Below are 24,270 nucleotides of genomic sequence, written 5' to 3'. Positions count from 1 at the left end.
TCTCAGGCAACTACCAGTTCCATCTTCGAAAAATGCTAACGCCCTGGGGTCTGAGGTCGCCCCTGGGCACCTCTTCCTCCTGGGAAGGAGGGATCGATCAAAGGGGTGTTTTCATCTGTCAGTTCTGCCTGCAATACGGAGCATATTACTTCCAAGTACAGGGGTTCCTAACCTGAGATGTCATCGTAAGCATCGGAGGAGCTTAAAACAATACCCATTCCTCGCCCGCACTTGACGGGGGCACGGTCTGCTCCTTATCGGAAAATGGGCCCGGACCAGTCAGAGTCCGCAGGACCCCAGGGGAGCAAGTTCCGTACTTCGTGGCCCGAGGCCCACGACCCGGCCAAGGAAATCATTCCCAGCTGCCCCCCGACGTGAGACGCAATCCCCGAGAGCCACGTCCTCTCCCGGGCAGCCACCCAGGAAGCGTCCGTCGCCGCGCGCACCGCGCCGGGCTCGCTTCCTTCTCGGCCGCCGCGGCCTCCCCCGCCCCCCGGGCCGGTCCGCACCCAGCCCCGCCACGCCCCAACGGCCGCCGCCGGCGCAGGCCCCGCCCCCACGCCCGGGCCCCGCCTCCTCTGGCGGCGGGAGCCACGCCCCCGGAGGCGCGGCGCGGGCTGCGGCGCGCGGAGGCGGGGCGGGCGTGGGCGCGGGGGCGGGGTGGGGGCGGGGGCGGCGGGATGCACGACCGGGGCGGGACCCGGCCGGGCGAGGCGCGGGGAGGAGTCGCGGAGGGGCCTCCCATCTACTCTTCCTGGGGCTCGGGCTCGGGCTCGGCCTCGGAGGCGGGGCGCCTGGACGAGGAGCGGCCCGGAGCTCCCGAGTCGCCGCCGCCGCCGCCGCCGCCGCCGCCGGGGGCCTGGCGCTCCCCTCGACCGTGGGGCGCCCGCTTCTGCAGCCGCCAGCGGAACATGGCGCCGTGGACGTTCTGGCGCTGCTGCCAGCGCGGCGTGGGCTGGGTGCCGGTGCTCTTCATCACCTTCGTGGTCGTCTGGTCCTACTACGCGTACGTGGTGGAGCTGTGCGTGTGTGAGTACCCGGCGGCCGGGCTGCGGGCGGGCGGAAGGCCGGGCCTCTGCGGCCCCGCGCCCCGCCGGCCGGCGCCTGCGCTCGCCAGGCGGCCGGGGTCCGGCCCAGACCCGGGAGGAAGGCCGGGCCGCCGCGCCCGTGGCTTTGTCGCGGCGGTGCGGGGCGGCGCGGCCTTCCGGCGTGCGCGACACCCCGCGCCGCGCTCCTCGGGGCCGAGGTCGGGGCGGAGCGAGGCGGTGTGTGCGTCCTGGGGTCTGCGGTCCCCCGCGGGCGCCTCGTTCTCCTGGGGCGGAGCGCTCAGAGAGGGGCTTTCCTCGAAAGGAGCAGCCGCACATCGTCCAAGTGTGTGTGTGTGTGTGTGTGTGTGTGTGTGTGTGTGTGTGTGTGTGTTGCATTCTTTGCTTTTGTTAATGTTGGCAATAAAGAAATCTGTCCCTCCTAGATCGCCTAACCAGCGCGAGAGGAAAACTGTGCCACCCCAAGAGCCGGCTGGGGGCCGGGGTGGGGGGTGGGGGGGTGGGGACAGGTGGTCTGTTCGCTGTCCCCTGCTGACCGCAGGCAGGTGAGCGGCGCAAGAGTGAGCGCCCGCTTCTGATTTCTCGTGGCGCGGGACCCGTTTTAAAGTTCATTTCTTTCGAGTCTGAATCCAGGAACTTACAGAAAATGCCATTTTTAAGACCGAAAGAATGAGTGATGAGACCTAGCCCGATTCTCTTTTATATTACGTCCATGCTGGGGGTTTGAGGTCTTATGTTCGTTACTGCCGATTCTCTCGTTAGTTCTTCGTACCCAGTTTCTCACCAGGTTCCCTGGGATTTAAAAAAAAAAAAAAAAGGAGTAGCATGGCGGTACGCTTCGAGGATGTACGATTCCGATTTGAATAAGTTGCTGTTAAGATGGAAGGGAATTGTTTGTAATCAAAACGTTGTTTGAGGGCTCCGACTGTGTGTGTCACAGTGATTGGTTGCTCAGCCTTAAATGTTCGTAGGCTTTGGGTGTGCGGCTGTTCTAGGGTTAGGCTAGACGGTTAGACTAGCCTTCTGCTTTCCCGTATGTCTGCTGTTTATACCAGTGCTTCGTGAAAACTCAGGACCGAGTGGGAAGTGGTGTTAGTAAAAGCAGTCCCTTGGCATCCCAGAATGATCTAGTTCGTCCCCAGACTGAGGCCAAAGCTATCCAGAGGGCTCTTGTGACATGCACTTAATAAAAGAGCCACCTGAGCTAGACTGATCCCAACAGGATGAAATGAAAAGTAGTTACACCACCCAGTCCTCTTGCAAGTGGCAAACCCGGGACGAGTCGGGTTGTGGCTCTGGGATCTGTGCAGCTCTCTACTTGGTTTGGACCGAGTTCTGCACGTGAAAGAATGCTTTGGTTCAGGAAGTTTCAGGGTCGGTTTTTAAATGAAAATAACCACCTTCAAAAAAATTATACAGGGGAGCCTGGGTGGCTCAGTCGGTTAAGTGTCCGACTTCGGCTCAGGTCACGATCTTGTGGCTCATGAGTTCCAGCCCCGCGTCGGGCTCTGGGCTGATGGCTCAGAGCCTGGCGCCTGCTTCCGATTCTGTGTCTCCCTCTCTCTCTCTGACCGTCCCCCCATTCATGCTCTGTCCCTCTCTGTCTCAAAAATAAATAAACATTTAAAAAAATTTTTAAAAATTATACAGAAAACTACCCCTGCGACTAGGCCCAGAATAAATTAGCTGTCAATAATAATAGCATTCATCTGTTGAATGTGATTGAAAAATGATGTTTGAATCCGTTAAAATTGACTAGATTTAGGTATTTCTTGAAGCTGCTTCCCAAAAGTGATAGTGATCATAGGATTGATTCTCTTCCGCTTTTGATAATACTTGGTCTTATTTACTCTGAAGTGGGCGTTTATTCCAGAAGTGGTACCAGTCTCATTTAATTCTGTCAGAAGATTATTCCCACGCCATTCTAATGCCACAGTGGCTTCGAAGTGCATCTTGTGAAGGAACGCTGTTACGTTGAAATCACACGTCTTAACCTATAGTTGGGTTTTGTCCAGAATATCAAAAGGTGACATTAAACATAAGGAAAGGGAAATGAATATGAATTGGGAAGTGCTGGGTGCGAGTGTGGGTGGAGGGGACATTTTATTCATTCTCTCCTTTAATCCTCAGTATCTCATAGCATAGATGTCTCTACAGATGTAGGAAATGAGACTGAGCACATAGGTCGTCCTTTGGTCACACAATTGTTGAGTGGCCGTTGTACTGTGATGCACATCTTTATATTCTCCACGTAACCTTTAGTGAGTCAGTGCAATGATAATTGTTCCATGATTGGGGAAGGGGTTTCGGTGGGGATAAGTGGTTGCCCTTTCTGGAGATCGTACCTTGAGTTAGGCTTTAGGCCCATCCTTTAGAGAGCATACCCCAGGATTTCATGAAGTTACACATTCTGCAACAATTAAGGCCCAGTGCTTGACAAAATTTTAAAATATTCAGTAGTGAAAGGTCTTCCATAGGGCCTGCATTCAGTACTTCTAAGTTTGGGACGCCTGGGTGGCTCAGTCAGGTAAGTGTCCGACTTTGGCTCAGATCATGATCTCGTGGTCTGGTGGTTCGAGCCCCACGTCGGGCTCCATGCTGGCAGCTCAGAGCCTGGAGCCTGCTTTCGGATTCTGTGTCTCCCTCTCTGCCCCTCTCCCACTCACACTCTGTCCCTCTCTTTCTCAAAATAATAAATATTTAAAAAAATTTTAATACTTCTAAGTTGTCTGAGTTTAACTAGGGAGGATTTGGGAGGTGTGCAGTGTCACGGGACTGTCTGGTTGAGCATAAAAGCTCATTCACTTTCATAGTAAAACTATCTTTACTGCTTATGTATATTTGTTTTCATAGCACGGACCCTGCCACTAGAATATATCGCTATATAACTTTGCTTTAAGTTGGGTGAAGTGTGAGTTTTACTTGAAGTGCTGTCTTAGCATTATTTACAATAGCTACACTGCAGAAGTAGCCCAAGTATCCACTGGTTGATGAACGGATAAAGAGGAAATGGTGTATATATACGAGGGAATATTACTCGGCCGTAAAAAAGAATGAAATCTTGCCATTTGCAACAACATGGACGGAGCTAGAGACTATTATACTAAATGAAATCAGTTAAAGAAAAATATCATGTGATTTCACTCTTAGGTGGAATTTAAGAAGCAGAACAAATGAACAACAGGGAAAAAAAAGGCAAACCAAAAAATGGGCTGTTAATTACAGAGAACATAGGGGAGGTAGGTGAGAGGATTGGTAAAGTCGGTGAAGGGAATTAAGAGTACACTTGATGAGCACGGAGTGCTGTATGCAATTGTTGAATCGGCCTGTTTTACACCTGAAACTGATACAACACTAGTATGTTAACTACGTGAATTAAAATAAAAAAATAAAGTGCTGTTTTCATAATTTTTATAGAGTTTTCTTAGTTCCTGGTAATTTTTTTATCAAACCAGATGGGAAAGGATGATTGTATCTTTACTGTGTTAATTCATTTAATACTCAGAAGTGAAATAATTTGTCCAGGGTCATACAACCAGTAAGTGGCGTCAAGTGGCTTGGAGCTAGAACCCGTGCTTTTAAAATTAGCTGCTATGCGGGGCGCCTGGATGGGTCAGGCGGTTAAGCGTCCGACTTCGGCTCAGGTCGTGATCTAGCGGTTCTTGAGTTCGAGCCCCGCGTCAGGCTCTGTGCTGACGGCTTGGAGTCTGGAGCCTGCTTCGGATTCTGTGTGTGTGTGTCTCTCTCTCTGCCCCTTACCCGCTCATGCTCTGTCTCTCTCTGCCTCTGAAAAAATGAATAAATATTAAAAAAATAAAAAAAAATAAAATTAACTACTATGCAAGAATAGTCTACTTGGTTATCAGGATCTGTACACTGAAGGCAGATTTCAGTCTTATCTGTAATATATGTATAGAAGGTAATTTTCTCCTAAAAGATAGCCTCAGAAGGTTCCTAAATATCTCAGACAATTAAAATGCCTGGCCCACAGGAAGACAGTTGACAAATAGGTTATGAGAGGCCCTCATTCCATCTTAGCCTCTGTAAGTTTCTAATTTTGTAATTCCATACACACACGTATGAAATGTGTAATTACTGTTAGAAGACGGAATAATATTGAGGACAAAATTGAGTAAGAATTCATTAATCGAAGGTGGCCATGTTACAAGGGTGATAAGCAGAGAAATAAGGATCAAGTAATTAGTCATATCGGTGCTTGGTGTTCAGCGGAACTCCTCTTTTGATTTTCTCCCAAGGCTGATATTTAAACATGAATTTATGGGCGGATTGCCCCATTTTTACACTTTGGCCAAGATGGTTATTTCTGAGGAAAGTGCTAATTCAGGTTCCCAGGGTTTTATCAGGGTGTCTCATTCAGGTCAGCTAGAGCTGTTAATAGTAGACGTGTCCCTCTTATGTGGCATGTAGAAGATCTTAGAGCCCAGAGAGATTTTAGAGATGATCTAATCATTCCATTTATTTAACTGATGAAGAAACTACTGCATGGAACAGCTGTGTGGTTTGCCTGAGGATGGATATGGCTCTTTTCTCGGAGAGAAGTGTGTAGAGTAGAAACGTAACCTCTGAGTCTATGTATCTGACATTCCTGTGTCTCCTTCGTAATTTCTTCAAATTTAGAATGAGGCAAGATAAATAGTTGAAATATCAACATTGAGCATAGCTCTTGCCACAGTTGATTCCAGTGTTTTTTATTGATTTCAAAAGAACCAGCTTTTGATTTTTCTTGATTTTATTTTCTATTTCATGGATTTCTTGTCTGATATTTATTATTTCTTTTCTTTCTTTTACTTTGGGTTCCTTTGCTCTTTTTTCTAGTTTTTTTTTTTTTTTCTTTTTAGAGAGTGCGAGCAGGGGAAGGGCCGAGGGGACGGGGGAGAGAGAATCTTAAACAGGCTCCGTGCCCAGCGTGGAGTCCAAGGTGGGGCTCCATCCCATGACCCTGGGATCATGACCTGAACCAAACTCAAGTTGGACACTCAACCGACTGAGTCACTCAGGTACGCCCCCTCTTTTTCTAGTTTCTTAATATGGAAACTGGAGTCACTGATTTGAGTCCTTTCTTACGTGTTTAGTCTTGGAAATTTACTCCAGATACTGCTTAGTTCACATCCCATCAATGTTGATATGTTATACTTTCATTTTCATTCAGTTAAAACAATTTTCTAATTTCACTTTTGATTTCATCTTTGACCCATGGGTCAGGCTAGAACTATGCTAGTTTGCAGCTATTTGAAGATTTTTCCAGATACCTTTTGGTACTGATTTTGAACCACTTCCATGTGGTTGGAAGACATACCTTGCATGACACGACTCTTTATGTACCTGGGCTTGGTTTTTGGCCCAAAATGTGGTCTGTGGTAGAAGCATTTCATCTGCATTTGAGGAAAACATATTCAGTGTTCAGTCGTGTGTTTTGCTGTTTGCCAGTAGGTAGAGTTTTCTATTATGTCATAATGTGCTGTGGATGTCAAGGCAAGTTGGTTGACAGTGTTTTTCAGGTCTCCTATGTTCTTGCTGATTTGCTCTTTGTTCTAGCAACTAATTATTGAGAGAGGTATGACTGTAATTACGCATTTGTCTCTCCTTGTAGTTCTGGCAGTTTTTGCTTCATGCATTTTTCAGCTCTGTAGTTAGGTACATATAATGTTTGGGATTATTGTGTTCTCCTGGTGAATTGACCCTTTGTCATTATGGAATGGCTTTCTTATCCCTGGTATTGTTTGCTTTCAAATCTAGTTTGGCAGATATTAACAGTACCACTAACCTTCCTTGTGATTAGAGTTAGCGTGGCAGATCCTTCCCCGCCCTTTTAGCTTGTTTGTGTCTTTATATTTAAAATGCATTTAAAATGCCTGGGTGGCTCAGTCGGTTCAGCGTCCCGACTCTTGATCTCAGGGATGTGAGTTGAAGCCCCACATTGGGCTTCATGTTGGGTGTGATGCCTATTTTAAAAAAAGAATTGAAATGCATTTCCTATAAGCAGCATGTAGTTGGGTTTTTTGTTTGTTTGTTTGTTTGTTTCTTTGTTTGTTTTAATTCAATCCAGTCTGAAATGTCTGGCCTTTTTTCCCCTTTTTTGGGGGCACTTTATAGAGCTAAAATTGACATATAACATTATATTAGCTTCAAGTGTACAACATAATAATTTAAAATATAAATATATTTGGGGCGCCTGGGTGGCGCAGTCGGTTAAGCGTCCGACTTCAGCCAGGTCACGATCTCGCGGTCTGTGAGTTCGAGCCCCGCGTCGGGCTCTGGGCTGATGGCTCAGAGCCTGGAACCTGTTTCCGATTCTGTGTCTCCCTCTCTCTCTGCCCCTCCCCCGTTCATGCTCTGTCTCTCTCTGTCCCAAAAATAAATAAACGTTGAAAAAAAAATTAAAAAAAATAAAATAAAATATAAATATATTTGACATAATTAAATGATCACTGCAGTAAGTCTGGTTAACATCCATCACCCACATATAGTTAAGTAATTTTTTTGCTTGTGTTGAGAACTTTAAATATAAACTCTCTGCAACTTTCAAATATACAATAATATTATCAACTATAGTCACCCTGCTGTAGAATCTATTTTAATTGAGGTGTTTTAACCAGTAACATGTAGTGTGATTATGATGTAGTTAGGTTTAAGTTAGGTAGTCAGGTCATGACCTGAGCCAAAGTCCACGCTCAACTGACTGAGCCACCCAGGCGCCCCTTGAGTTAATTTTTAAATGATTTTTGAGTTTCGGTTTTTTTAAATGATTCTGTTTTCTCTCCTTTGTTGGCTTATCAGCTGTAACTGTTATTTTAGTGATTTGCGTTAGGGTTTAGAGCATACATTTTTAAAAATGTTTTTATGTATTTTTGACAGAGAGAGAGAGCGTGTGCGCAAGTAGGGGAGGGGTGAGGGGAGGGGTGAGTACAGAGGATCTGAAGCAGGCTGTGCACTGACAGCAGAGAGCCTGAGGCAGGGCTTGAACTCATGAGCCCTGAGACCAACACCTGAGCTGAAGTCAGATGCTCAACCAACTAAGCCACCCAGGCGCCCCTTAGAGAGTCTAATTTCCATTTGACATTCAGTTAATGTGTGTTCAGTTGAATAGAATCATACAGTGAGGGTCTTCAAACTCACTTGAATTGTGTTTGAATATGTTAGAACAAACATCCACAGTAACAATATTAATTAAATTGTAATTACCTGACATATATTTCAGTAGTCTTCAGGGTTGAAGCCTAGATGAGAATGCCTAGTCTTTGTTTTGGATAATGAAACAATGATTCTTTGAAATTATGCTCATGTTATTTAAGAAAAAATTCTGGCTCCCTATGTCTCATCGCCAGTGGTTGACGTAATTATAGGAAAATTTAAGATGTGATTTAGAATATTTTTAAAAACCTTCTTATTTTGTTATTTCCTTTTCCTATCTGTTCTCAGATCCTGGAGTGTAGTAATTTTCTATATAACTTGCCTTTTGAAAGCTATAGTGCCCTGCAAGCCTTATTTACATTCTATAATTATCCCAGCCTTCTTTCCTTTTTTTTCTTTTTCTAAAGAACAGATTTTTTTTTTCTTTTCACTGCTAGTGAATTAATCTGTTCTTATGTTATTCTCTGTTGAGACCAGAAAGCAAACTGGTCAGAGAGAGCTCTATAAACAAGTATCCAAAAAAAAAAAAAAAAAAAAAAAAAAAAGTCCAAAAACAGCCCAACCCAAATGAACAAAAAGAGCTTTTTTTTTTTTTTTTTTAATGTTTATTTATTTTGAGAGAGAGACAGAGCACGAGCAGTGGATGGACCAAGAGAGAGGGAGACACAGAGTATGAAGCAGGCTCTAGGCTCTGAGCTGTTAGCACAGAGCCCAATGCGGGGCTTGAACTCACAAACTGGGAGATCATGACCTGAGCCAAAGTCAGATGCTCAACCAACTGAGCCACCCAGGCGCCCTCAGAAAGAGCTTTTGTATATTCTTTTCTATAAACTGATCCTTTGCGTCTTCACTGGTTTCTTATAAGACAGGAGATACGAAGAAGAAGGTACTGGACAACTTAGAAACCAAGGCAGACTGTTTGGAAGAGGGTGATGCCCTAGTGATACAAATAAAACTTTCCTTCTCCCCTGGCCTCTTCTAGTTTGTGACACAGAAGATAGAGCATATATCTTTCTTTGTCTCTCTTTGTCCTTGTCTCTCTCTCTCTCCCCTGAACCAGCTCTTCCTGTCCTAGCTCAGTAAATGAGTTTCATCCTTCTCGTTTCTTGGTTGACAAATCATCCCATAGCCAATTAATCAGCAAATCCTGGCATTAAATCTGCCTGCTGACCATCACTCCTGCCACTATATTCATTCAAGCCACCTTAAAATCTCTGTCTTGTGAAGCAGATGGAAAAACAGGATTCCAGCAATTTGCACCTCCTTTCGTCAGGATAGGGAGTCTTTGCCTGCCCCGTGAGTCTGGGTTTGGCGTTGTACTGGCTTTGATCAATAGAATGTGATAGAAGTGATGTGTGAGATTTGGACCCGAGGCATCAAGACAGCATGCCTCTCCTGTCTCAGCTCTTTGAAACCGGTTGCCTTAAGGGAGGTCAGACTATGGAGAGAGAGGCCCAGCCAAGATGAGCTAAGTGCCAAAGGCCTTGATGTGTGAATGAGACCATCTTAGACTCTCCTGCCCCAGCTGAGCTGCCAGTTGACTGTAAGGAGCAGGAGAACAGTCCAGCTGATCATGGCCTGAACTGCTAACCCCCACGATTCCTGGAAATAATACATGGTGGTTTTTTAAAGCCATTGAGTTATCGGTGGTTTGTTACATCATTATAGTACTCTACATTTTTGGCGCTCTCTCCTCACCCCGTACCCCGTCCATTCTCCACACAGCAGCCAGAATAACTCCTTGAAAATCAATACCACATTCGTCACTCCTCTTCTGAAAACCTCGGCTGGCTTCCTGTCTTGTTCAGTGGACTACGTAAGGTCCCTACCATGGCCTCCTCCCCTCGCGACTTCTCCGACATAATTTACTCTCCATTCCTCCTTTGTTTCGACAGCTGCTACACACTGGCCTCCTGGCCAAACTAATACTTGTTGGATGATCTTCATAAATTATTTAACCTGCCTGTGCTTGTTGCCATGCTATAAAATGGAATAATACCGGTCTTGCAAAATAATGTAAAGTTTTTAGCAGAGCAGGCTTTCAAATATTACTGGAGGTGGGGCAAAGATTTAAGTAGCCACTAGCATATTTTTTCTTGTCTTCCTTTTTTGGGCAGTTTTCTTTGTTTCTTTATTTTTAGTTTTTTACAATGTTTATTTATTTATTTTGAGAGAGAGGGAGAGAGAGCACCAGCAGGGGTGGGGGGCAGAAAGAGGGAGAGAGAAGATCTCAGGCAGTCTCCATGCGGCCAGCACAGAGCCTGACATAGGGCTCAGTCACACAAACCGGGAGATCATGACCTGAGCCAAAACCAAGAGTCTGACGCTTGACCAGGTGGCCACCCAGGCGCCCCGTGTTTCTCTATTTTTAATTCTTAGAGTTTTTATCCCTTCCTCCCTCTGACTTCAGTGCATGAAAGAGTACTTTCTTACAGTCTTTTTTAATTCTTAATTGACTGCATCTGAAGATCATACTGCAAAAGCGTGTGCCTATCTGGCATGAGCGGGTGGGGGGGAGGGGGAGTATGCTGAGAGAGGGGGTCCTCCACGTCACATGGGGCTTTAAGATTGATACCTGGCACTGTTCTTGCAGGTGTATGAGCTACACAGATTTAGGTGTTGCTGAGATACGCAGCACGTCGTCTTTAGGGGATGGGCCTCTCCACTGAACTCAAGTAGTAGGTCCCAAGTAATGGTGATGATGCTTTGATGGAAAACAGGTCTCTCTAGAGTTGAGATCCACACGCCTTGATGATAAAAGATCGTTTAAAATTATTTTTAAAACATTTCTGTTCTCTGTGTCCTCCCACTTCTTCCAGTGCTTCATTATACTTACTAACGTGAACGTAGGCCCACCCAGTTGGAATCATAGGAGGAGACATTTTTATTAGCATACTAATTGGACAACGTATAAAACTAAGTATGAACTTATTAAATGTGAAGTCTTCAGGGAAGCTTTTTAAACTAATTGCATGAAAAGGATATCATCAGCACCTGGAGGAATTAATAACACCGAAATGTTATTTTTGCACATGTGGATCGCATATATCACTGGTGTGAATTTACACTGATTTTTTCTTGTTCCTGGTACTGTATGATTCTTATTTTTCTGTGGATAAGTGTATACTTTTTACAAGTATTAAAAAAGGAGAAGTGAGGGGTCATGGCTATGAGAAATACCATGTACACATATGCAGTAGCTTCCTAACAGTCCCCCCCTCAAATGTCAGCAGGAATCATTAAAAATCCGAGGCAAGATGATTACTTCTGTGTCCAGCACCCTCCAGTGGCTTTCCTCTTTGCTCCTCACGAAATCCAATGTTCTGTCTGTAGTCCGTCAGGCCTTAAGTGTTCTGGTCTGCCACTGATTTTGACTCCTCTCTTCCTTTGCCCGCTTTGCTTCGGCCAAACAGGCCTCCTTGCTTTTTACCTGTCAGACCACGCACGTCCCACCTGAGGACCTTTGTACTTCCTTCTCTTTCTGCTTGGGATGCTTTCCTCCCAGATTCCGAAGGGCTGCTTGTCTCCATCTAGGTTTCTTTCAGAATACTCAACTGTCAGAGAGGCTTTGCTGACTACGCCATGGAACATAAGTACTTCCTCTTTCACTTTCTTACCCTGCGTTGTTTTTCTTCATGGCACTTACTGCTGCTTAATGTAGTTATTTATGTTTCTCTCCTGAGTAATATGTTCACTGCTTTATTTCCAGAACCTAAAAACAGGTCCTGCTTAATATGTACTCAGATATTTGTTGACTGAGTGAATTGATTATATAGCACCAATTCCCATGCTAGTAGAAGAGAGAGAATTGAATGTATTCACATAGGAGATAGCTCACAATTAATCTTGAATACAGATATGCCCCCGACCTTAAGAATATCTCCGTGTTGATTTCGTCATTTAACAAACATTAAGTGCGTATAGTGTTCTCGGTGCCGTATTTGGCACTGGGAATACAAAGATGTATAAATGTGCACGGTCAAATGCACTTGTACTTTATACGGTAGTTCTTTAATATCACAGTGCTCATTTGCATATTACAAGTTTCCGTTTTAAATGCCGGTGTAATTAACAGTGTTGTATTAGTTTCAGGTGTTCAGTGTAGTGATTCAGCAGTCCCATAGACTTCGCATCTCTCATCAGCATAAGCGTCCTCTTAATCCCCTTCCCCTGTTTCATCCACCACCCACCTCCCCCCTGGTAACCATCAGTTTGTTCTCTGTAGTGAAGAGTCAGTTATTTTTGGTTTGCCTTTGTTCGTTTGTTTTGCCTTTTAAATTCCACAGATGAGTGAAGCCATGCGCTATTCGTCTTTCTCTGACCGGCTTATTTCACATAGCATTGTACCCTCTGGATCCATCCGTGTTGTTGCCAATGGCAAGGTTTCATTCTTCTTTATGGCTCAGTAATATTCCATTGTAAATATATAGCACAGCTTCTTTATGCATTTATCTGTCAACACTTGGGTTGCTTCCATAGTTGGTTATTGTAAATAATGCTGCAGTAAACATAGGGGTGCATATATCCCTTCAATAGCGTTTTCATATTCTTTGAGTAAATACCCAGTAGTGCAGTTCCTGGATCATAGAGTCGCTCTATTTTTAATGTTTTCAAGAACCTCCGTCTTCCACAGTGGCTGTACCAGTTTGCATTTCTACCATCAGTGCACAAGGGTCTCTTTTTCTCTACTTCCTCACCAACGCTTGTTTCTTGAGTTTTTGGTTTCAGCCATTCTGACAGAAGTGAGATAATCTCTCGTTGTGGTTTTGATTTGCATTTCCTTGATCATTAGTGATGTTGAGTACATCTTCCTGTGTCTGTTAGACAAATGTGTGTCTTCTTGGACAAATGTCTATTCATGTCTTCTCTCATTTTTAATTGCATTATTTGTTTTTTTGGTGTTGAGTTGTAGAAGTTCTTCATATAGTTTGGATATTAACCCTTTATTGTATAGGTCATTGGCAAACATCTCCCATTCGGTAGGTTTTTTAGGTTGTTGATTGTTACCTTTGCTGTGCAGAAGCTTTATATTTTGATGTAATCCCAATAGTTTATTTTTGCTTTTGTTTCCCTTGCCTCAGGAGACACATCTAAGAAGTTGCCGTGGCCAATGTCAAAGGTTACTGTCTTTGCTCTTTTATGGTTTCAGGTCTCATATGTAGGTCTTTGATCCGTTTTGAATTTATTTTTTGTGTGTAAGAAAGTCGTCCAGTTTCATTCTTTTGCATGTGGCTGTCCAGTTTTCTCAGTGCCATTTATGAAGAGATTGTCTTTTTCTGATTGGATATTCTTTCTTGCTTTGTTAAAGATTATTTGACCATATAATTAGGAATTTCCTTCTGGGCTCTGTATTCTTTTCCATTGATCTATGTGTCTGTTTTTCTGCCAGCACTGTGCTGTTTTGATCACTACGGCTTCGTAATATAACTTGAAGTCTGGAATTGTGATAACTCCAGTTTTGTTTCTTATCTTTTCAAGATTTTTTTTGGCTATTTGGGGTCTTTTGTGGTCCCATACAAATTATAGGATTGTTTGTCCTAGTTCTTTGAAAAATGCTGTTGGTATTTCGATAAGGATTGCATTAAATGTGTAGATTGCTTTGGGTAATAATAGATATTTTTTAACAATATGTGTTCTTCCAGTCTACGAGTATGGAATGTCTATTTTTTGTGTGTCATCTTCAATTTCTTTCATCAGTGTTTTATAGTTTTCAGAGTACAGGTCTTTCACCTCTTTTGTTAAGTTTATTCCTAGATATTTTATGCATATTACAAGTTTTAAGAAGCCCTGCCATAACCAAGTCAGTAACTGTTTCACCCAGTATTTTTCTAAACTTTTGCCATAGAATTCTTTTTTCATGAAATACCTATTTAAATTCTTTCAGACTTGTTGATCTTTGGGAACAAAGCTACCAATAGTGGTGATGGGGGTGGAGGGTGGGGAGCACATCACTACTGAAAGGACTGTGCCTCTGGAAAAAGTGGTATTACAGTACATCCGGGAGGTAGTAGCTAATTTCTTCTACTTACCTTTTGTTATTAAATTCATCATTTAGGAAAAAAAGTCATTATTGCTGTAGATGATGAAGAGTTACTTGAAAAATGCCAACATCTATTTCTAATTTTATGTATTTTTTAAGGTTTATTTATTTATTTTGAGAGAGTGAGAGAGAGAATGAGTGCTAACAGAGGAGGGGCAGAGAGAGACGGAGAGAGAGAATCCGAAGCAGGCTCTGCACTGTCAGCACAGAGCCCAGTGTGGGTCTTGAACTCACAACTGTAAGAACATGACCTGAGCTGAAATCAAGAGTCGGATGCTTAACTGACTGAGCCACTGAGATGCCCCTATTTCTCATTTTAAAAAAGACTTGACAAAATAGTAATAAATGACTTTTGGACAAAATTACACACATAACAAAATACTTGATCACGTTCTGCTAAAACCAGGAACAAGTAAGATGCTTTGTTACCATGGCCATTGCTGTGTGCCATTGTACTGTATTGACAAAATCAACTGCTATATTCAATCAAGAGAAAATAATTAGAAGCATAAGACATTGGAAAGGAATAGAAAAAGCTACTTCTCTGTGTAGATGATGTGATAGTATATGTTGAAAAGCCAAGAGGATCAATAACAGCAGAACACTGAAACCAAAAGAATTGAGTAAAATTAGCAAACAAAAACCCAATACTTTCTGTGTATACATAATAATTTGTTTGAAAACATAGTGGAAGAAAAGTCTCCTTTTCCACTAACATCAAAAAGATAAAATACTTAAGAATAAACTTAAGAAATATGCCAAATCTGTAAGGGGTAAACATTCTTGAAAAACACAAAAGTAGACTTAAATAAGTGGAAAGACATTTCATATTCATGTTCATGAATAGAATAACATTACAGAGATTTCTGATCTCCTCAAGTCAATATGTAAATGAATTCCATTCTCAACAAAGTTGTCTTTTTTCTGGCACTAGATAAGTCGATCCTAAAAGTCATTGGGAAAAACAAACAAGAAAGAACCAGGAAACCTCTGAAAAAGAGTCATAAAGAGGGCAAACCCCACCAGATTTTAAACTACAAAACCTCTATAATTAAATCTGTTGAGGGGAGCCTGGGTGGCTCAGTCAGTTGAGTGTCTGACTCTTGATTTCGGGTCAGGTCATGATCTCATGGTTAATGGGATCAAGCCCCACATCGGGCTCTGGGCGGACAACATGGAGCTTGCTTGGGATTCTCTCTCTTTCTCTCTCTCTGCCCTTCCCTTGCTCATGCACCGTGCGCGCGCTGTCTCTCTTAAATTAAAAAAACCTGTTGGGGTAAGGGGGGTATTTGAGAACTCACTCTACTGTCCCTTCAGTTTTGCTCTGAACCTAAAGCTGCTCTAGAAAATAAAGCCTTAAACAATTGTATGGTATGGTGTGTGGATAGAAGTATTGGCCAATGGAGCAGACTAGAATGTCCACAAATAGTAATTATAGAAATGTAGGACATGATAAAAGTAGCATCTCAAGTCACAGAGGAACAGATGGGACAACTGGGTAGATATTTGGTGAGAGATAAAATCCAGTCCATACCTCACATGATACTCCAAGAATAAACTACAAATTGATAAAATCTTATTTTTTCTTTTCTTCTATTTCAACATTTTAATTTTATTATTTTTTAATGTTTATTTATTTATTTTGAGAGACAGCAAGAGCTGAGGAGGGGCAGAGAGAGAGAGAGGGAGGGAGAGAGACAGAGAGAAAGAGAGAGAGAAAATCCCAAGCAGGCTCCACACTGCCAGCACAGAGCCCGATGGAGGGCTTGATCTCACAAACCGTGAGATCGTGACCTGAGCCAAGATCAAGAGTTGGATGCCTAACCGCCTGAGCCAGCCACCCGGGCATCCCTAAACTTTTAATTTCAAAGTAATTTCAGACTTGTGAAAAATAGTCCAAAGAATTTTCATATGTCCTTCACCCTGATTCCCTGAATGTTATTATTTGCTGCCCGTTCTTTGTCATTGTCTCTGAAACAGTTTGAGAGTAAGTTGCAGATACAATGTCCCTTCACCGATACTTCAGTGATATTTTCTACGAACAAGTTTGTTCAAACTTCTGTAACAGCACCGCAGGCCAGGTGGCTTATAAACAACAGAAATTTATTTCTCAGAAGGCTGGGAAGTCCAACATCAGGCACCACAGATGTGTTGTCTGGTGAGGGCCCGCTTACTGGTTCATAGATGGCCATCTTTTCACTATATCGTCACGTGGCAGAAGGGGCAAAGGATTTCTCTGAGATCTCCTATGAGGGCACGAATCCCATTCTCGAAGGCTTCACCTTTATGACCTGATCACCTCCCAAAGGCCCCATCTTCAAAAAATCTATGAATTGGGCGGGGCGGGGGGGGGGGACACAAACTTCCATCCCCAGCAAAGAGCATTTTCTTACGTAGTATCAGCATACAGTTCACAAAATCAGGAAATTAGCGTTGATAAAATACTACCCCAGTCTGTAAGCCTTACTCAGATTTCACCAGGTGCCCCACTAATCCCTTCTGCTCCACAGTCCGGCCTAGGATCGCACTGCGGGTAGTCTCCTGTCTCTTAGTGTCTTTTCATCTGGAAGAGTTGCTCAGTATGGCTTTCTCTCTCATGACCACAACAGTTTTGACGAGGACAGGCTTCCTCTGCGGAAGGCCCCTTAAATTAGGTGGTGTTGCCTCACGATTAGATTCAAAGCGCATATTTTTAGCAGGAGTACCCCAGAGTGACGCTGTGCCATTGATCGTACCATGTCTCGGATGTTAACTTCAGTCACCACTTCGGGCGCTTCAGGCCAAGTTTCTCCATCCCGTAAAGGTACAGCGTTTCTTTGTAATTAACAAGTAGACTCAAATGTACCACACAGATCCTCCAAGGAAGCGCTTGCCGCTCAGTGGTGTCCACTTCTGGCTGTCAGCTCTGTCAGTGTGACTAACTGCACACAGTCACACCTTCCTGTGCCAGCCTGCATCCATCCCGTGTCTGAGTGAGAAGGGGCCGCCTGCTCTAGAGCTCTCTGTAGTCGGCCAAGGTTTTGGTAAGCCTGCGCCACGGTTGGATTTCTCCTTAGTACACGGCTTGTAGCCCGCACGGTGTCTCGGCATCTGACTCCAGATGGGTGTCTTGGTGGGCAAATACCTTGAGACTCTGTAATCTGTTCCTCATATTGTCCCGGATTTGGCCGGGAGGAGCCCCTTCGACTTTTCCATGTTCTTTCAACATGTCGCCATCATTTATCCTTCCCTGACTTTCTGGCGACACAAGATTTCTCAGGCTTATCTGATACTTTTCCCCTTTCAAAATGGGCCACATTTGAATGTAAAAAATGAAAACATTCAAGTACTGGAAGGAAACATGGGTGGATGGCCTTATAAGCGGGGAGTGAGGAAAGCCCAATAGAAAAAAAAAAGTGCATAAGTGACAGAAACAGTTGCGGGGAAAGGATGGAAGGAAGGGACTGGCTCATAAACATATGAAAAGATGCTTATTCTCACGTAGAAGAAAACGCAAAGTAAAATCACCCTGTGATACAAAACGTTTAGAAACACTGTGTTGGGTCGATGGTGGAAAAACGGGCAGTCTCCAGCATTGCTGGGAGGGGTACAAAATGGAACAACCCTTCTAACAGGGATTTGGGGAAACCAGGCAGATTTACTTTGGGTCCAGCAATTTCATTATCAGTAATCGACACCGAGAATAAACGTCCACAAATAAACAACACATGCATAAGGTTATTCATTGCCACATTGTTTGTAACAGTAGAGGTTGGAGACTGCCCAAGTGTCTATCAATAGAGCCCCGATTGTAGAACTGGAACACCCACACAACGGAATACTGTGCACTGCTTTAAAACACAAACAATGATTGTCTCTGTGTACTAATGTGCAGTGATTTCCCGGGTGTGTTAAATGAGAAAAGCAAGATGCAGAATAAGTATGTAAAGGAAGAAATTAGAAATACATTTTTATTTGTTTACTTGGCTAAAAGAAATATGATAAAGGAGGCGAAGAAAAATGACTACCTGGAGTGAGAGGGTAAGGAAGGAAAGCCAGGTCTTTCTGAGTACCTTTTTGTGTAGTTTCGACTTTTAAGCCATTTATATTTTTTGCATATTCAAAAAATAAAATTAAACAAAGAGGAGGCAAAAGCAAACTGTAAAGTTTGGGACCGTGACACAAATAACTTAATTTTACGTAAAATTGATACTATACACAGGAAGGAATCGTTTCAAGTGGCTTTTGGATGTTGTACTCCTTCGTGGGATATAGTTTAAAGCCAAAACGAAGCAGAATTTTAAAACTACAAAGAAACCGTAAACTAGAATGCAGTTTTTAAACTATTTTGTTTATATTTTAGGATGAGCTGAGTAAGTAAATTAGTTAGGAACTAAGATTTTCACTGTACATAAATGCAAAGAGATACAAATATAATGCCAAGAAAATTAAGGAAAAACTTCATAATGTTCTATTTGAATTGGAAATATCAATGTGAATATAAATACGGATTTGTAACACTATTTCGGTCATCCCAAAGGGCCTAAAAGCAATGAAACTCCAGTAGCTATGAGCACCCCTAGTATTCAACACTTGGTTTCCAAATACTACTAAAAGGAACCAGTGCGGGCACCGTGGCAGGCTGGGTCCATAATGCATGCCACTCTTGATTTGGTGGGGGGGTATGGGTAGGGGTCGTGAGTTCAAGGCCCACATTAGGGTTAGAGCCTACTTAAAAAAAAAAAAAAGAACCAGTGCCCCTTGGAGAAACGGCTAATTTCAGGTCTGCAGGAGGGAAGATGTAAAGTGGGCCCTGGGACATCTTGTGCTAGACAGCAAAGACGTGCTCAGAGGCTAACGGGGCCCACTCAGGGGGTTGCAGGGGTCCCTCGGAAGAGCATTGGCCAAAGACGAGACAGTTTGAGCCTAAAAAAGAATGAGGGTAGCCGATAATGGCATATTAAATAAAAATCCATAAGTTTCCTCATTGATATTCAAAAAGAGAAAATTTGAATTTATTTGCTAACAGTGGAGTTGAATGTTATATCAACATTCTGTTCTGAAAGTGGGTAAAGGGCAATAATTAAGTTTTTGTGCTGCCTTTTTCGGAAGCTCTAGTTAATCACTAGTTGCAAGTGCTTTATAGAAGAATGCCTGCTTAAAAGTGTAGAAATAAATAAAAGAGGGTTTTTAATGGTAATTTTCAAATTCTACAAAATAATTGATTCATCAGCGGATATTAACACCATTCGGTGAAACGTGTTGGGTGAAGAAGATATTCACATATTGTTAACTTTTGCCCCACAAAAGACTTCATGATTGTTAAGTGAAAAATGTGCCTTCACAAAGGAGAGGCTTGGTGGTTGCCACCTTGTCAAGTGATCCAAGTGTGGCAGAGTGACAAACTTCAATAATATACCTCCTGATCCCAGAATACTTCAGATCTGAATATTCTTGTCCATTCTCTCCCTCCCACCCCCAAATTACATTGAAACCTTTACACTTGGAGTGGAATAATAGGAAGAGGAGTTTGGGGTAGGGGATAGAGTGTGAAGTTGAGGACACCAAAAAGAAACAGACAAATCAGTACATTTCATAAGGCGTCTGGCCTATTCTTTTCATTACTTATTTATTTTCAGAGAGGAAGAGGGAGAGCACCCATGGGAGAGCAGGGGACAGGGGTGGGGGAAGAGAGAAAGCATCCTTCTTTAAAAAAATTTTTTTAACGTTTATTTATTTTTGAGACAGAGCATGAGCAGGGGAGGGGCAGAGAGAGAGGGAGACACAGAATCTGAAACAGGCTCCAGGCTCTGAGCTGTCGGCACAGAGCCCGATGCGGGGCTCAAACTCACGGACCGCGAGATCGTGACCTGAGCCGAAGTCGGATGCTTAACCGACCGAGCCACCCAGGCGCCCTGAGAGAAAGAATCTTAAGCAGGCTCTGTGCTAAGCTTGGGGCTCAGTCCTATGACCCTGGGATCATGACCTGAGCTGAAATCAGGAGTCGGATGCTCAACCATCCCAGGCACCTCTGGTCTGTTCTTTTCAAAAAGTCACTGTCCTGGGGCGCCTGGGTGGCACAGTCAGTCAAGCGTCCGACTTCAGCCAGGTCACAATCTCGCGGTCCGTGAGTTCGAGCCCCGCGTCAGGCTCTGGGCTGATGGCTCGGAGCCTGGAGCCTGTTTCCGATTCTGTGTCTCCCTCTCTCTCTGCCCCTCCCCCGTTCATGCTCTGTCTCTCTCTGTCCCAAAAATAAATAAAAAACGTTGAAAAAAATTAAAAAAAAAAAAAAGTCACTGTCCTGAGATTCTGGGAAGGTGATGGTGCATTATTTTTGAGTCTCCCCAGAGCACAAAAACATTCAACAAATTGAATAATATCTATGACAAAACCAGTTTGCTAGAGAATGGGAATGAGTTTTAGACAACCAGAGTGATTGCAGAGATCTCAACTTAAACTCTGATATGAACATTAAATACGTCTGTTCTTAGAGACCTAAGACCTATAAGTAAAGGTAATAAGGAAAAGGGACTATAGTTTGTAATTGGGTATATGCTACAACATGTAGATATAGTAGAGCTATTAGAAAATGGACAGCAGTGTGAAAAAATTATTTAAATGAGTAATCATATTTTCAGTAATCATATTGGTCTCATTATCTAAGTTGTTGGGTGGGCAATATGGGATAAAGAACATGAGTAATAAGGGGCGCCTGGGTGGCTCAGTCAGTTGAGCATCCAATTTCAGCTCAGGTCATGATATCGTGGTTGGAGAGTTCGAGCCCTGCATTGGACCCGCTGCTGTCAGCACAGAGCCAGCATCAGATCCTCTGTCTTCCTCTCTCTCTGCCCCTCCTCTGCTTGCTCGCTCTCTCTCTCTCTCTCTCTCTCAAAATAAGCATTTAAAAAAATAAAATGAGTAATATATGATATTCTAATTCTTCATCCTGTCTTTGAGAACCAGGGTTCTCCGTTCTTAAAAAAAAAAAATACAATTACAAGATAAATGATAAAAACTTTGTAGACTTGAATTTGAATTTGAATTATTAGTATGAACTCATGAAATGTTTTACTTAAAAAAAAAGCATGTATACGCATATACATAGATAGTAGGGAGAGGAAAACTGTTAATAGACATCATATATGTAGAAAATCCCAAGGAATATACAAAAATACTACTAAAAACTAATAAGTGAATTTAGCAAGTTCATAGGATATGATGCAAGATCACTAAAGAAAACTCAGCTATATTTCTAACTAATAAGAATTAGAAATTGAAATTTTTTAAAAGCACTATTTATAATCACATCAAAAACATTAAACACTTTAGGGATAAATGTAACAAAATACATACAAGATTTTGTGTATTGATGAGATAAAATCTAAAACGAAGAGATGCGCTGTGTCCACGGAATGGAAGACTGATTATTACAAAGATGTCCGTTCTTTCCAAATTGATCTATGGAGTCAACACAAAGCCAACCAAAATCCCAGCAGGCATTTTTTTTTTTTTAAGAAATCAGTAAGATAAGTTTAGAATTTATATGGAAGTGCCAAGGACCTAAAATAGCCAAAACACCTTTCAAAAAGAAGAAGTTGGAGGACTCACACTGTCTGATTTCAAGATTTACTAAGAGCTACATATATTCAAGTGAGTGTGGTATTGGGGTAAGATTGGTCACATATACATCAATAGGCAGAATAAGAGTTCAGAAACAGACCCTTACACATATTAATTATTTACTTTTTAAAAAATGTTTATTTATTTTTGAGAGAGAGAAAGCATGGAGGAGGGGCAGAGAGAGGAGACAGAGGATCTGAAGCGGTTTCTGCACTAACAGCAGAGAATCTGAGCCATGAGATCATGATGTGAACCAAAGTCGGATGCTTGACCAACTGAGCCACGTAGATAACCCCCATTAATTTAATTTTTAATTAGTTTTTTATCAAAAGTTTCAAGGCAATTCAACAGGGAAAGGGTAGTTTCAGCTAAAAAGATTGGAACTGTTGGCCATCTAAATGCAATAAAATTGATTTCAGCCCTGTTTATACCATCTTTCTTATACCCTAATTTTTAAAATCAGCTTTTAAAATAGACTACAGACCTAAATGTAAAGCCTGTATAACCTCAAGAAAGAAATATATGAGCAAGTCTTTGTGTCCTGTAGTTGGTAAAGATTTGCTAAGTAGGGCCCAAAGCATGAACCATATAAGAAAAAAAATGATAAATTAGGCTTCATCAAAATAAAATATTTCTGCTCTTTAAAACTCACTGTTTTACTGTGTTTCTTTAAAAAAATAAAACTCACTGTTAAATAAGTGAAAAGATAAAATATGGACTAGATGGAAATATTTGCACAATATATTGGTTAAAGGACTATATCTAGGATATATGAGGAGCCTGCAGTTCAATAATAAAGGAAATAATGATTAAAATGTGGCCAACAATTTCAACACACAACTTCACAAAGAAGTGTAGGACTGGCCAATAAGCATGTAAAAAGATATTCAGCATCAGTAGTCTTTAGGGAAACACGAAATCACAGTGAGGTATCACTATATATTTTTTAGAATAGCTGCGAGTTTAAAGATTGACAGTTCCAAGTGTTGATGAGGGTGTGAAGCAATTTGTAACATACATTTTTGGTGGGGAATGTAAAACAATACAGCCACTTTTGAAAGCGGTGTGGCTGTTTCTGATAAAGTTAAACAGAGCTCCAGCAATCTCGTATCTAATATTTACCCAAGTAATGAAAATATATGTCCACCCAAAGGTTTGTATGTGAGTATTCATAGTAGCCAAAAACCAAAAGCAAATGTCTTATCAGCTGGTAAATGGATAAATAAGTTGTGGGACCTCCATACAATAGAATACTACTCTGCAGTAAAAAGAAACAAATTGGAATTTCCAGTTCTGGGACGAGTGAATACACACTCTTACTGTTCTTCCTGCTAAGTACAACGAAAACCCCTGGATATTGTACGGGGGGCGCCTGGGTGGCTCAGTCGGTTGAGCGTCCGACTTCAGCTCAGGTCATGATCTCGCGGTCCATGAGTTCGAGCCCCGCGTCGGGCTCTGTGCTGACAGCTCGGAGCCTGGAGCCTGCTTCAGAATCTGTGACTCCCTCTCTCTCTGTCCCTCCCCTGCTCATGGTCTGTCTCTATCTCTCTCTCTCTCAAATAAATAACCATTAAAAAAAATAAAAAAAATAATAAAAAACCCCTGGAACATAAACAAACATAAGATGCTGAAGTGTGGAGAGAGAAAGGCAGATCAGCTGAGGACCTTGGTGCCTGAGGAATGATACTGAGGCAAACTCCCTGCTTCATGTGTCCCATCCTGCATGCTAGAGAAGCTGCCAACCTGGAAGCACCAGTGGGCACAGACAGAAAAACCCCAAGAAAGCTGGTTTTCTTTAGCCAAACCAGGAGAAGAGCAACCTAGGAAGACAAACTAGACAGTAACTGCCCTGCTCCAGCCAAAAACCATGGAAAAACTACACTCTGTCCTCACTTTCTCCAGCAGAGGCTGAGCGTGGGCTTAGACTTCCCCCTGGCCCAGCTTTCACAAGGAAACCCTCTTGTATCTCCTCCCCCACTTTCCTACTGGGGCCGTAACAGAGCAGGCGAAGGCCTGGGCAGTTGGTAGATGTCCATTCCCACGGGGCAGGAATGAAGCATCATCCCCATGGTATCAGTGGAGGCTTGTGGGGAGCCCTCGTGTAGATCTTGCCCAGTTCTTATGTCCATCCATAGGAATGTTATCTTTTTAGGTGGCTTTATAAATAAAACTTTTATTCACTTATAATTTCTACAGAGTGATTGCACGTATGTTGGGAAAGCTCTGATTTCTGTATACCACTACCACCTTCGTTTATGGTAGTTTCTCCGTTGGTTTTCTTTGGCTATGAAGGCATGTAGTCTTACAATATACAACTAGTGATATGTTTGCTTCTTTTCCATTTGTATACCACTAATTTATTTCTCATAATTGTGTGGCTCGCATAGTGCTTCCTAATCATTTCACATCAGGACAGTATTGAAAATTATATTT

At 42.7% G+C, this 24,270-nt stretch overlaps 1 protein-coding gene across 4 annotated transcripts in view; it reads left to right on the top strand.

The window, feature by feature from the left end:
- Window positions 1-676: 676 nt before the first annotated feature.
- Window positions 677-24,270, top strand: part of ZDHHC20 (zinc finger DHHC-type palmitoyltransferase 20) — a 75,167-nt gene continuing 51,573 nt past the window's right edge. For 3 of the 4 annotated variants that reach the window (XR_006296585.1, XM_043574997.1, XM_043575021.1), the window contains exon 1: window positions 736-1,029. Coding sequence is in view for 3 of the 4 variants with exons in the window: in XM_043574997.1 (XP_043430932.1) it covers window positions 912-1,029 (118 nt within the window). In the remaining variant the exon portion in view is untranslated. Of the gene's footprint in view, window positions 1,030-24,270 lie in introns of all 4 variants that reach the window. The other variant, XM_043575007.1, reaches the window with a different exon arrangement.

The sequence above is a fragment of the Prionailurus bengalensis genome, chromosome A1, assembly GCF_016509475.1.
Source record: "Prionailurus bengalensis isolate Pbe53 chromosome A1, Fcat_Pben_1.1_paternal_pri, whole genome shotgun sequence".
Lineage (NCBI taxonomy): Eukaryota > Metazoa > Chordata > Mammalia > Carnivora > Felidae > Prionailurus > Prionailurus bengalensis.
This window is presented reverse-complemented; position numbering and strand designations above follow the sequence as displayed.